At 39.9% G+C, this 14027-nt stretch overlaps 1 protein-coding gene across 2 annotated transcripts; it reads right to left on the bottom strand.

The window, feature by feature from the left end:
• Nucleotides 1-1796: 1796 nt before the first annotated feature.
• Nucleotides 1797-13061, bottom strand: LOC103720773 (ribosomal RNA processing protein 36 homolog). 2 transcript variants are annotated; one of them, XM_039115611.1, is made up of 10 exons: nucleotides 12830-13061; nucleotides 12071-12686; nucleotides 11827-11972; nucleotides 11661-11727; nucleotides 8260-8312; nucleotides 6627-6681; nucleotides 6445-6519; nucleotides 2538-2655; nucleotides 2336-2382; nucleotides 1797-2245 (listed from the first exon to the last, which is right to left on the bottom strand). In XM_039115611.1, exons 2-10 carry the CDS (start codon nucleotides 12152-12154, stop codon nucleotides 2138-2140), a joined length of 753 nt encoding a protein of 250 aa, XP_038971539.1. In that variant the 5' UTR covers nucleotides 12155-12686; nucleotides 12830-13061; the 3' UTR covers nucleotides 1797-2137. The 2 variants fall into 2 exon arrangements, with proteins under 2 accessions (XP_038971539.1, XP_038971540.1); XM_039115612.1 differs by lacking the exon at nucleotides 12071-12686 and having other exon boundaries at nucleotides 12830-13028.
• Nucleotides 13062-14027: the final 966 nt, after the last annotated feature.

Raw genomic sequence — 14027 nt, 5'->3', positions numbered from 1 at the left:
ATAAGTTATGATGTCTTGACCTTCAAGAATTTTTACTAATTGTCACACTATCGTTCAGAAGATGGATAATATTGTATTGGATTTAGTCAGAGCTACAATAAAAGGAAACTATATTACAACTATTCTACAGGAGAGTCCTACCAGTAATCTAAGTGCAAGATAAAGTGAAGATAAAATCAAAAATAATTAAGTCAAAATTGAACTGATTAGTGTGTTGAAGGCCCATTCTCAATACATAATTTGATATTTATAAATGACTACTTGTAACTTATAAGATAGGTTCTACTACTCTTGGATACTTGTCCTTACTATTATTTGCCACTACTACCATACACGATAAGTAGTAATGCTCCTTTTATCATATCATGGATAGTAAGAAAGATAAGTATAACTATCCCACTCCTATATTAAGAATAGTGAAAACATGAGTATAACTATCCTTTTGAATTCTGCTCCACTAAGATCTCGTCATAGATTGATAACTTTTACTCTCTTAGGCCTACATCACATTCATTTGGCCTGCACGTTTGGTGTTTCGGTCTGCATCATTCTTGTTGCATCATCCCTTAGAATACAACCAATTTGGATGTGGTGTAAACCACAAATAAATGAAATGATTGCCTTGTGCTCACTTCTACAAGCTCACTCACCTGCATGGCATGATTAGATGAGTTGGGCTACAAACATGCAGAAATTCCATGAAGTAGCATGCAATATTGCTAAGAGAGGAGGAAGCACTCCATGCTAGTCTCCTTTTCCCACCTAGTTGCTGTGGGATTTAAACTTGGGAGAAGTCCGAGGATAAAAGCTTATCTATTGTATCTCATGCAAGAGCAAATAAATCTGAAGAAATTCTCATAAAATTATCAAAAGTTTAATCAATCGCCTACAAAGCGCTCAAATATAGAAGTACAACTTAACGTAATTTATGCTACTCATAAGGTAATTTATACTATGTATTTAGAAATAAAATGTCTTCCAGACTTGAACCTTTGCCTAAGATTGATTGCATCCATTTGAAAGATCCATAATAAACTTGGCCTAGAACAATGTCCTGCAAACAAATTTCTAAAAGCGATGACAAAAGCATGTGTTGGGGAATAAGAAGGAACAAATGCCATTTAACCCACTCATTCTATTCATTTTCAGCCAAACACTAATTTAAGCTCCAAGCTAAATCACTTTTTTTTCAGAAAAGTAAAGTAGATATATAGAAAAGTTGGTGCATAATTAATGCTTCACCTTCTTTTCCTAATCCATATTCCCCAACAAATCCAAGAATAACTTACTCCCATGGAACGATAGAATAGTTTAACCCTCCCTTCTTCCCTCCATTTTACTGCACTTAACCCAGTTGATCCGAATTCTGTATTCTTAAACCAAAAGTTAGCTATGCATTTGCACAACAAATTTCGTAGAGATAGTCCTCCAAGGACCACAAATTATGAGCACTGTCATCGTACGGATAGGAAAAGGACTTTCTCCAGAATTAATGCTCCACCAAGTTAAATGTAGTTGGCTTGTCCCTACCATTGAACCCTTCATGCAATCACCATATCATAAGAGATGTGAGCTGTAGTATGAATGACCCTCTACAGACTACCTCATCCCTCTTGATGATCTCTCCAACCTAGCTCCCAGGGTAACCACATGTTGTTGGCCCATAATTTTTTCTCATGGCCATCACTGTCTGATGATTTTCCCTTCGTCTAAAACTAGAAGTTTTAATATCTGATGCTTTGCACAACAAATCTAAATTTAGCTTGCATGACATGTTTGCAGCCGAGATTTCGATCTTCATGCAGAAAAAGAGATCAATATATATGTTGCATTTTTATCAGGCATTTGAACTAATTAACTTGTACAGATCAAAATATCAAGCACTAGGACTAATTAGCTTGCATACGATTTTCCCAGTATAAAGACAGAGATGCAATAAGAAACAGGTTGCTCGCTTGTATTTCTGCAAATAATTGTCTTCTTTCTCTCTCCTTCAGACTCCTCAATCCACAGCCCAGTGAACAAGGCCCTCACATTAGCCACCCATTGGAACAACAAAGACTAAGGAGAGACGATCTGAGATCCGGCTTAGATAGAACAAGGAAATTACTGTCCTCAACTCTAAAGGTACTCTAGTTCATTGTTGTGAGCCATCATTTGATCTCCGGTAAGGCATATAGCGATGATCTTTAGATGCATTCTTCTTCCTCCTCTTCTCAATGAAGGAGTCAAGCTTTCCTTCTGCCTGTGGAGCAAATAGAGGAATGAAGAAAAATAAAAAATAAAAAGACTAGTTACAGATCAATTATACCATGTTTCATGGGCTGATACAAACCTTTAGTTCATCATACTTGTTTATCAGCTTCCTCTTCCGAATTTCCGCTGCCCAACAAAAATTAAGTTAAATTTTGAACATGCACAAGATGTGTATGACAATGCAGAACTGAGTTTGCTTGTGTGCATGCATGTGTTTTTCTGTGCAAGTGATTGGGCTTTTTTGTGTGTCAAGATGTAAAGAAGGGAGTATGTAGACAGACATTTTTTGAGATAATATGGCTGTTTGCCTCGCTTTGCTGCTTCTCTTTCTTTCTTTATATGCTCGGATAGAATTCCAGATTCAGCACTCTTACGAGGGCCTGACTTTAGCTGCTTATCCTGGAGAAGTAAAATTGTGTTGATAGATGATCAGCATATTGTAGTACATCTAATCACAAGGTATGATGTCCACAAGACAAGCAGTTTAACAGACTTCATCAGTTTCAAGTTGAAGTGAAGTACCCATCAAATAAGTATAAGACAATAATCCTACTCAACTTAGGATTTCTAAAGCGTCCCTTCACATAGTTGCAGAATTGAATGCAACATCAAATTCAAAAATACTAATAGATCAAAGAACATTCTTGCATCGCATGTGCCCCGAAGGTTAACTACTCGTGCAATGTTTTTTTTCTACATCCAATTGAGACGGTGACAGTCATTAATCTTCAAATGTTCCATTTACAAATACTTAAGCCAATTTTGATGCAGGACCAAAGCCTGCATCAATGATTGTTGCATCACTATTCCTTAAGACCTTATTTTACTTCCCATTTATATTGGTTAGAACTTTTAAATAGCTTATCAGCTTTAGTCGATGTACCCAGCTTCTAGAATTTTGCTTTACTTTGATGGACAAACTAATTCATGCCCATGAACAATTGCAAATCTGACATCATTTAAAACACCTCGTTTAAATCAATTGTACACTGGGTTTAGCAAGATCTGCACTAGTTAACTGACAATGGAATGAGAACAGAACAGATGCAGCATGACTATAGCTTGACCTTGATATCTCAAAAATAAAACATCTACGGAATCCAGTCACCACAAATACAACTGAATCCAGATCGAACAAATATTTTAATCCAAGACCAGCAGCATGTCCAGAGCCATCTGATCCAGATATCTAACTTCATTCACAGAACGAATAAGACAAACACGCAGGTTTCTTCCTGTCAAACAAGCTTGGTCCAGTAAAAGACATATGGTTATCACAAAGACGATTGCCTAAATAGATCTTCGTAACCCCACATTGGATCAAACATGATTATTCCATGCTGATAAGTTAATTTGGAGATATCATCCAAAGTTTAAGCAGTAGAGCTATGAGGAAGGATCTGACATACATCCATGCAAACAAAAATACCATATATGTATCTGAATATATGTGCATACGCAGATGCATACGCATGGTATATATGTTTCCTTGTTCACATACATAAATATGTAGATATGATTACAAATTTAGACTTGTCCAGTCAAAAAACAATGAGAATGTCCAGATGAAGCTGTTGCACTTACAAAATATACTACAAGATGCTTGCATTGAAAGCACCATAGTTCAAAGGAGTATTACTGGTATGAAGAAGAATCATCTTCTAATTGATTTGCGATATACAAATTGTTTATGGGTGAGAGAGGGGAGATTATAGTAATGTATTATAATATTATAATGTAGCCACTACACCACACCATTATAGTGCCAGTGATTAAAAAAGATGCCTCAAATCAATGGGATGAGCTTCACTTCTATGGACAGAAAACTAGAAGGCAAATGATTGAGGACCAAAATCTAATAATCAACCAATTCCTTTGTAAGTGTTTCAACTTCCAACTAAAACAAGGGATATGAAACACCAATGTATTAACCAGGCCTTTGCATGGTGGTTGAAGAAAGAAAAATCGGGCCTATTTGGTCAACCATGCACCAATCTCACCATGGTGAGACTCACACTAGACAAGTTTATATATCGATCTCTCCATACATGACATGGTGGTAATGGTGCGCCGTTTTCTCTAAAAAGAAAGAAAGAAAAGAGTCTCAGAGTGCAGCCATGTACACATGGCGTCATAACCACTTTTCTTCTTGACTTCTGGGTCTCATGCCCCCATACAATGCAGGTCTGGAGAGCCATGTTTGTCCTTCTCTTTCTCCTATCATCCATTCTCTTCCACCTCTGATAATGGTCATCCATTAAATGTTCCCCCTCTAATCAAATCCATTCATCAAATATTCTTCCTTTAGGAGTCCATGTGGATCATGCGTACTGAATTCTAGTTAGTACATACATATATAAATGTGCATAGTTCTGTACATGCACCATAGTGCCCTGTATTGTTTAAAAAAAGTGACACTTTATGCCCAATACAGAACAGCAGAGCGCAACAATTATAGCTTAAGCTCAATATAGCCATCCAATGACATCATTCAAAGGTAAACTATGAGATTTAGCAAATTCCATGGAGATCTCCACCATTGGAGGTCTTCAAGCTGCCATTTTAGTTGTCATGCCTTGGCCAGACTTGCCCATAAGATATTCAAATCTGATCACCTTTAGGTAATTATGGTTGCCTCCTAATATCTACTTCAGTCATTTGTGAGATCACTAGGATTTGGTCCCCTGCCAAACTCATAAATGCCTAATTTGGTAATTGTAGCCCGAAATATCCATTCTGATGTAACGATCATTGGTTCACCTTCATGTTGCTTTCAGATTCTCATTACATTCTTCATACAACAGTATCTGAATAAGTGCTAGTTTCATTCTCTCTAGATTTTGGAGAATTTTGATTGTCTTGCATATCCTCCAACCACTTTCCAAGTAAATTTCTTTCACTAAGCGTAATAGATGTGATTTGAGTTAGTACTAACTTTAATTTTATTCATTTTAGGGGCTTCCCATCTTCCTCCTATAGGACCACCAAATATTCAATACACCTCATTGCAGCTTTCTATCATCCTTTCGTAAAGGATCATTCTTTCAAATCACTTGACTGGCTATTCATTTGTACAGTATTGGGATCTTTGGTCATAATGCATTTTGAAACCAAAATATAAGCCTTGTATCTTAATGTTTACTCATTGGTAAGGGTACTCTGTGGTTCTATATATTTGAGCATGTCTCATGCGTTTTCACAACTCCTGCTCCTAAGGTTTTGTACAGCTAAGAAACAAAAATCATCAACTTGCAGACATTGTAGGTGCCAAACAGAAAAGGGCATATATCCAAAGACCTCAGAAACCATTGGACATATATTGAAGAGAAGAATCTAACAATATGTTTACTTTCAGCATTCTAAATAGAATAATTTCCACTTCGACATTTGACCATATATGCAATTATAAATAATGCTCTAATAGCTAGTAAGATTGCTAATCAAGGAATGTCGAACCAATCCAAACCAGGTTATTCAGCCTACACTGAACCGTACTAACACTGCCTAGGATGGTTCAGCTGCTCGGGTTGTTTCGTTTAAAGAACCCTCCCACCCCGTTTATAAAAGCCCTATTCGTTCCGTCTAAGTGTTGAACCAGCGTTTTCTCACTCGCTCCCTCTCTCTTGTTTGAGAGAGTTCAATGCCTCTCTTGCCTCCTCTCTTCGACATCATCGGCGCCTCTCTCCCAGCTTCGATGCTAGCCAATGGAGTTCTTGGAGGCCTCGCACCCCCTTACCTAAGGTTTCTTCTTCACCTGTCATCAGTAAGCATCTCCTCCTCCCTCGCCCTCTCCCCCCTTCCTCCCCCCTACCTCTCTCTCTCCCTCTCCCCCTCCCTCTCCCTCTCTTCACTTCTCCCCCTCCCCCTCTCTCTCCCTATTCCGATGCACCCCGGAACGGTACGATATACACCCATACCGTACCAAACCGGTCCCGGCCAGTACATCCTCCAACACTGGTTTTGCGACCCTTGTTACTAATATAACAAAGGGAAAATATACCATAAAATGCCAATGTTTATTTAATAAAAAAGCACTATAAGTTTACCAATCCATATATCATAACATGCATTTTATGCATTCATTTAGTTCTCACCAATAGTACAAGCATCGAGGAAATATAAGGGCAATAATAAGGAAACCAATAAAACGGATTTTCTGTAGGTAAGATTTCTAAATGTAAGACTTACTATCCAAGAGATATGGTTCTTCAACTCCTCAATAACATTTGGGTCTTTTGACTTCTTAATCAACTTCTGAAGCTTCTGTAGACATCCAACATTGTCAATTGCAGCTAAAAATTATAATAATTCAGAACTTCCTTTAGTCAAGGCATCTAACATCATAACATGTATACTAAAAGAAGAATCACCTCTTTTTCAGCAGGAAGTTCAACCTCAAACAGAAAATTGTATCTCTTTCTAAACCTGGCTTCCAACCAAAAAAGTGAAGCATAAAAACATTAGCACATGTTCTAGGAGGAAATAAATGCATATTAAATCACAAGAAGAAGAAAATACAACAGCATAACTGAAAACTTGATCTGTTTAAGATTAAATTATACAGGTACCCCAAAAAGAGCACCAAAAAGGGGGCCCAACTGTATTATAGGGCTTGAACCAACTATATCATCCCCTCTTTTGTGACATGGGATGACATTCTTTGAAAAAAGAAAAATCATGCAGATACTTTTATACTTACCAATGGGCAGAAAATGTAAGATGAAATGGAAACACAATCTATCATAAGGAAAAAAGAAAAGAGAACATTTCATTGAGTGCAGAAAATATTAGGTTTAATGGCTTTTCATTTCTCAGATTGTGTCCTGTCAGTTACTTGATTCAATATATTGACGATCGCAAAGTTTAGAGCAAAAATATATCCAAACTGCAGAGCCCTATAACAGTAAATGGAGTGAGCTTTATGAATGATGCTCCATCCAAATCTTTGACATTAGAAACAAGGAAAGACTTTATGCTTGAGCAGCTTAATTGAGTTCAAAGTTCAAATATGACAAACAAAGAAATAGGAAGAAATGGACATGAAAATGTGGAAAATAGAATAATATGTACTACTTGAACAAGAAAAAGGCATAAGAAAGTCCCGTGGACATTCAGATACAGTTTAGATAGGTGCAAACAGAGATAGCATCTAACATGTGGCATAAAGTTAGATTATAGAAGATGATCACTTCTCATAATCACCAACTATTGATTTTCTACTATACGATTCAAGAGAAGGCATAAAATCAACAGCTGAATTATATAAAAAAAAAAAGAGGCACAATAATCCCTAACATCAGGCAAACAGCCAGTTGTGGAAACAAAAAGGCTTGAAAGTCCTCTTCAGGGCGTTGAGCTGTGTCCTGAAGATCGGCGATGGTTGGCTTCTTGCCAATGAGATAGGATTACTGGTTGAGAAAGTTAGTGAGCAACCCATAGTCGGGCCACTGCGAAAGTGTTAAAACTAAGTGCTCCTTGAACAACAGAAGACGCTAAGGTAGGTCCGAATGGACAAAATTATGATGAGCTCAAAGGGAAAAGAGGATAGGTTTAAAATCAGTACATGTATCTTACTAATGGGTTTTGTTTAACATCCACTGCTTCAGCTACTTATACAAGTTCTTAAAGTAGCTCTACAGCAGCCATCTGGTCACATTTTCTGCACTATCCAAAAAGGTGGGTGCAAAACCTTAAGCATCAGATACCCCACTCATCTATTCTTTTTAAACAAACAAAATGGACAACTTCTTTTTTTTAACCCCTTTACTCATTGTCGTTTCATTAGAATGGAGCCTGAACGGTCTGAGAGATAAATGCATGAAGATACAGATAAAAGTTCTCAGCCTGGTGGCTGCACATGTTGATTAAATAATGAATGAACCTTGGATGAGCCTAAAGAACTTTTTGAGCTATGCATCAAAAGCAATAGCATATGTCATTTAGCATCTGATGTAAAAGCCACATTTACAACAAAAACTGAAGGAACTAAGGGGAAAAGCTTACCCTTCTGTATCAAGAGTTCCACATAATGATTCAAACCGTGGATCTCTTACAACCTGGAAGAGAGTTGGAAAACAGAAAGAGTGTAAATGTGAAGACAATAATACAGCTGTGAATATTCAAGTAAATTATATGCACTATTGACCCATGTGGATACCTATATATATAGGTATATATATATATATAGGTATAAATATATATAGGTATACATATATATAGGTATACATATATATAGGTATACATATATATAGGTATATAGGTATATAGGTATATAGGTATATATATATATATAGGTATAAATATATATAGGTATACATATATATAGGTATAAATATATATAGGTATACATATATATAGGTATATATATATAGGTATACATATATATAGGTATATATATATAGGTATATATAGGTATATATATATAGGGATATATATATATATATATATATATATAAAGAAAATGTTATCTTCACTGACATTGATCTATCACTAGCATATATTCATATCTAGGATATGTTTTCCCTAAAATCATGATCAAAATATATTTCCAATATATTAGAAGAGAAAGAATTCTTAATGTAGCATCTATGATCATATACAAAGCAACAAACGCAAAACTAAAAATCAACACCAACCATAATCTGCACCAAGGTCTGTTGTGCCGGAATCAGGGCTCGGACCGGTTGTCCGGCAGCACGGGTCGGTATGCCCCCATATCGTTCTATGCCGGATCAGTACAAACATAGTAGAGGAGGCGAGGGAGAGAGAGAACGGGAGAAAGAAAAAGAGAGAGAGAGAAAGGGGAGAAAGGGAGGAAGAGAGAAGGAAGGCCGGCGGAGGGCCAACGAGCTCGCCAACCTCCACGACAATCTCTCTTCTTTTCTCTCTCCCTCCCTCCCTCCCCCGTTCTCTCTCTCTCTCTCTCTCTCTCTCTCTATTTTCCTTTCTTTTCTTCTCCTTCTCCCTCTCCATCAACTGCTTTTCGTTTCAGTTGCCGGAACCGTACCGGTCCATCGCCGATACGACTTGGTCCTCCCTGAACAGCCCGGTTCAGGACAGTTCCACCAACCATCCGGACTAACGACTATTCACTAAAAAAAAGTATATAATGAAAAAGCATTTTCACATGTGATGGATAGCAGACATGGCATTAAAAGTTATTTTAGACATTTTGTAAAAGGTGGCTCTAGACGATGAAAAGAACACCAAATTATAAAATTAGAAATTCAGAAAACTAGATCAAACAGTCGAGGACTTAATTCATGCAGATTTATAAGTTGTAATTAAAAAAAGAAGCCCGACTAAAATTAAGATAAGGGGACAAGGGTGTCATAACAACAATCATTAACAATGGCATCCTTGCCCATCCTTTACGAAGATATCATTTAAGTTGCTAACTTCTCTATTAATGTGTTGGATGAAATTATAAAGTTCAGCAGAAGGTTAGAAATCATAGCCAAGACTGGTCACTAATATAAGAGCCATGTCACAACGATGGTCTGCTGAACTGGCCCGTATTGGCCGGTTTAGCCTCTGACCGGTCCGGTACAGCCTTAAAAAATGGTTCCACCTTTGTATCGGTGCAGACCGGGCCGCCGCGCCCGCACAGGCGTGAGCTAGAAACCACGCTCGCACGTAGTTTCCCAAGCTAGGAACCGCGCCCGGTTCCCCGCGCTCGAAACTGTGTCCGCGCGGGCGCGAGCAGAGAATCGCGCGCCCAGCTCGCGTCTGCACGTGATTCCCCGCACAGAAAACCGCAACTGCGGCCGATTCCCCCGCAGGAAATCACGCCCGCACGCGGTTTCCAGCGGGGCAACGCGCCCACACGGGTTGCCCCGCATGGGCCATTTAATGCCACAGAGTGGCATTTAATGCTTCCACACGTTTGTTTTTCGCATACACGGACTTCGCTGCTCTATTGGCCAGTTAACAGATACCGAATCGGTATCGATGCCCACCAGTACATCGGTATGGCGGACCTTGGTCACAACCTTACAATCATGGGACCCTATCAAGGCTATACACATGCAGCCACCTAAGAAAGGCCCCTTAGCTCAAGGAAGACAGTTGCCCAATGAGACTGTGCATGATGAAAATCGGTTCAAAGTAAGATTGGAGAATGATGAGTAGAAATAGCAATAGAGGCCCAAGATCAAGGTTGCAGTCTGCATTACCACCATTGTGAAGCTGAAAGCGCAAGACCAAGGTTGCAATCTGCCTTACTACCCTCATGAAGCTGAAAGTTCACAAATGAGGTGTTTATCCACAAGTGTCGGAATAAGTTGAACCAATGCATCAGCAATGCAAATAGCACCTTATTTTTAAAGTTAATATCCCAGATACAATTCATAGTTGCATCTGCAAGTGCTTAATAAATTTTTGAAAATTCGATCAAATCAATCAAGAATCTCATCATCTGTTAGGTGGGGCAATCAACCAGGAAGATAAGATTTTGCTGCAACACATGGCTATTATTAGCAAAAGCACCACTACTGGCTACCTCAAAACATCTTGTAAAGCAGGATTTGAATTTGACAAATAATGAGGTTTCATGCTGTCTTGGTTGCTTCTTTTGGTTCGTTTAGCAAAGATATATTAGCTAAGGTCAATTAATTAGCTGATCCAAGGACATGCCACTACCATGAAAAGCACAGCAAGACAATGTTAGGGCAACATATAAGATCAAAGAAACATTTGAAGTAGAGCAGGCTTGAGCTATCAGCAACAAGGCACCTTCATCTTAATCATGTAGAACGTACTTAGTTGCTACAAGAAGCATCAAGCATGCAATCACTTTGCCTGTCAAAGTTAGCAAACATCCTTTAGTTCTGTTTGCAGTTTGCAACCACAAACAAATTAACTACCCAAAAATGCGAATCCACAACTATATCCTTCAAATAGCCTAGAAAGCTATAGAAGGTGGCTGACAAAACTACCTCCTTCAGAAAATAAAGAAAGAATATTATAAGATAACAAGAAAAATAAAAGCACAGCCATAAGCTAAAAGTGACATTCCCCTTAAAATTATTTGTTAATTTATTGCTAGGAAACCAAAGTTCCTTATCCCATACCATTCACACGATCGTATATCTCAAAGTTAGTATCAGATACAAGAACATACCCATCTCCTCATGCTCTCTTAAAATCATACTGTTTCTTAATTTATTGGCGAGATAACATGGTTTTCTTAATCTCAAACCAATCCGATAATCATATATCTAAAATTCATTGTCAAATACAAGATACCCAGAAACCATATCGACACCCAGATCAAACATCCATACCAGAAAGCATAAATTTGTCTCCTTTTCAATCTACCTCTAAAGGAGATCCAGAATACATATATAACAACAAACAGATTAAACTAATTTTTTTTAAAAAAAAAAAAGAAAAAAAAAACTCACCCTTTTGGGCGCCTGGATGACCTCCCTAAACCTCCCCATACGCACCTTGCTGCTCACCTCCATCGGCCTTCCCAATCATAAACCACACAGCAATACTCATCACCAAGAAGAAAGTAAAACACAAGAAGTTTCAAATCAACAACAAAATCTAAAAAGTCCCGGGAACCTGTTCTTGTTGGCGCGGCCGGGCTTCGAGTTGGGGGCGGACTTGGGGGGGCGGGAGATGTGGGAGCCATCGGCCCGGGCCTTCAGCAGCTCCTCGAAGGGCACGTCGGCGAGCTCCCGCTCCAACTCCTGCTCCTCCTCCTCCACCTGGCCATGGAAAGAAGAAGATGATTAGAAGATTCGGAAAGGAAATAGTTCGAGGGTTTGGAGAGTAACAGGGCTCCGACAGTGTTTCCTTCCCAGACCTCTTCCGAGGAGAGACCTATCTCCTCGTCGCTCTCGGCGGCGGCGGCGGCGGCGGCGCTTCCGCTGGGTTTGTCGCTTGCCATGCCCTCTCGAACACACCAGAGAAGAAGAGCCCAGGGTTTTGGTCGTTGGGGGTGCCCAGAGTTTGAGGCGGAGGTTATAAAAGTCTAGAGACCCGGCCCAGACCCGCAGGACCGGAACAAATCGGAGTCTATCCAAGCCAATCCAGGTCCAACTCAAACACGCTAGAATTTCCCAACCCCAACACTTAGGGGGCGTTTGGTATGGGGTGATAAGCCCAGGATCAAGGGTGATCCGGATGAAGTGATAAAATCACCGTGTTTGGTTTCATCTTAGTAATCCTACGTGGCGGTGATATCGGATCACCCCACTTTTTAGATCACCGTCCAGTCCAGTGATCGGATACCCGTCCTTGAGGACGGGTTTCCAACATCACCGAAGCGAGGTGATCTGATGTTGACCAAACTATCCTTCACCGCAGCCGTCCCGCGGGCGCTGCTAGCCGGTCGCGGGCATCGTCGGCCTCGGCCCAGCTCCTCCCGAGCGATCTGACAGGGAGATCTCCCCCTTGCTTCATGGGAAAAGAGGGGAGATCTGATGAATCGGGAAAGGAAAAGAAGAAAAAAAAACAAGAAGAAAAAGGATAAGAGGAAAGAAGAAGAAAGAAGAGGAAGAAGAAAAGAAGAATAAAAAAAGAAGAAAAAGAAGAGACGAAGGAGGAGGGAATGGCCACTTACCGGTGGATCCATGGCCGTAGCGCCGCCGATCCTCGGTCGGAGGCCCTTCCTGTGCTCCCCACGATGGGGTGGGCTCCCGCTAGCCTCCCTCCCGAGCTCGCCTTCCTTCCTTCGTGGAAGAAGAAAGGAGAAGAAAGAAAGAAGGAGAAGAAGTCGGAAGGAGTTCTGGAAAGAAGAAGGAGAAGAGAAGAAGAATTGGAGGAGAAGAGGAGAAACAAAAAGAAGAAAGAAGAGGAGAAGCTTCGGGAAGAAACAGGAAGAAGGGAAGAAAAGAAAAGGAAAGAAAAAGAAAAGGAAAGAAAAAGAAAGAAAAGGAAGGAAAAAAAAAGAAAAAAAGAAAAGAAAGGAAAAAAAAGAAAAGAAAAGAAAAGAAAGGAAAAGAAAAAAGAAAAAAGAAAAGAAAGGAAAAAAAGAAATAAATAAATAAATAAATAAATAAAAATGAAAAATGATGAGCAAGTGGAAAGAAACTTGACTTTAAAACGACTACAAATTTTTGGTAATTAGGCCGAGTCATGGTAGTCTTAATAGAATAAAAAGAACAATGTTGTAACAATTTAGCATATTAACTTATATTTTTGATTCATGAGAATTAAAAATACATAAAAAATCCATCTAAGGTATATCGGGGGTATTTGTGATATTATGTGGTCGGTGATCTTGGATCCCCGTACCATACCAAACAAGTTACTCATGGATACCCAGGGATTTTTAATCACTGGACCATAGCCTACCAAACACATTGATCTTAGATCACTAGGGATCAAATCACTCCAGTATTCGAATCACCAGGGATCTTAGATCACCGTGGTGATCCTGCTGGGGTTACCAAACGCCCCCTTAGATGCATTCAGGGTAGAGATGGGCGGCCCGGCCCGGCTCGGCACGAAGCGGGTTGCTACAGTAACAGGCCGTGCCTAGCACGGCCCATAAAAGGGGGTCGGGCTGGGTTACGAATTCCTGGCCCGCGGGCTGAGCCCGGCACGGCCCATAAGGGCCTGGGCTGGCACGATTCGTGGGCCAAGCACAGCACGGCCCGCGAGCCAGCCCGGCACAGCCCATAAGGGCCTGGGCTGGCACGATTCGTGGGCCAAGCATGGCATGGCCCGCGAACCAGCCCGGAACGGCCCATAAGGGCCTGAACCGGGCCTGGGCCGGGCCAGGCACGGCTCGTCCTCCTTAAAATAAATGGGAATTA

This window comes from Phoenix dactylifera, chromosome 18, assembly GCF_009389715.1.
Source record: "Phoenix dactylifera cultivar Barhee BC4 chromosome 18, palm_55x_up_171113_PBpolish2nd_filt_p, whole genome shotgun sequence".
Taxonomy (NCBI): Eukaryota; Viridiplantae; Streptophyta; class Magnoliopsida; order Arecales; family Arecaceae; genus Phoenix; species Phoenix dactylifera.
Note: the sequence above shows the minus strand (reverse complement) of the source record. Positions and strands in the feature narration are given on the sequence as shown.

What these genes read in the sequence shown, in the direction of transcription:
- LOC103720773 (XM_039115611.1), bottom strand. Translation starts at nt 12,154, where the DNA reads ATGGCAAGCGACAAACCCAGCGGAAGCGCCGCCGCCGCCGCCGCCGCC. An exon ending in GGCCGCGCCAACAAGAACAG is followed by an intron (nt 11,728 to 11,826) that starts GTTCCCGGGACT and finishes ATGATTGGGAAG; the next exon opens with GCCGATGGAGGTGAGCAGCA. An exon ending in GGAACTCTTGATACAGAAGG is followed by an intron (nt 6,682 to 8,259) that starts GTAAGCTTTTCC and finishes GTTGGAAGCCAG; the next exon opens with GTTTAGAAAGAGATACAATT.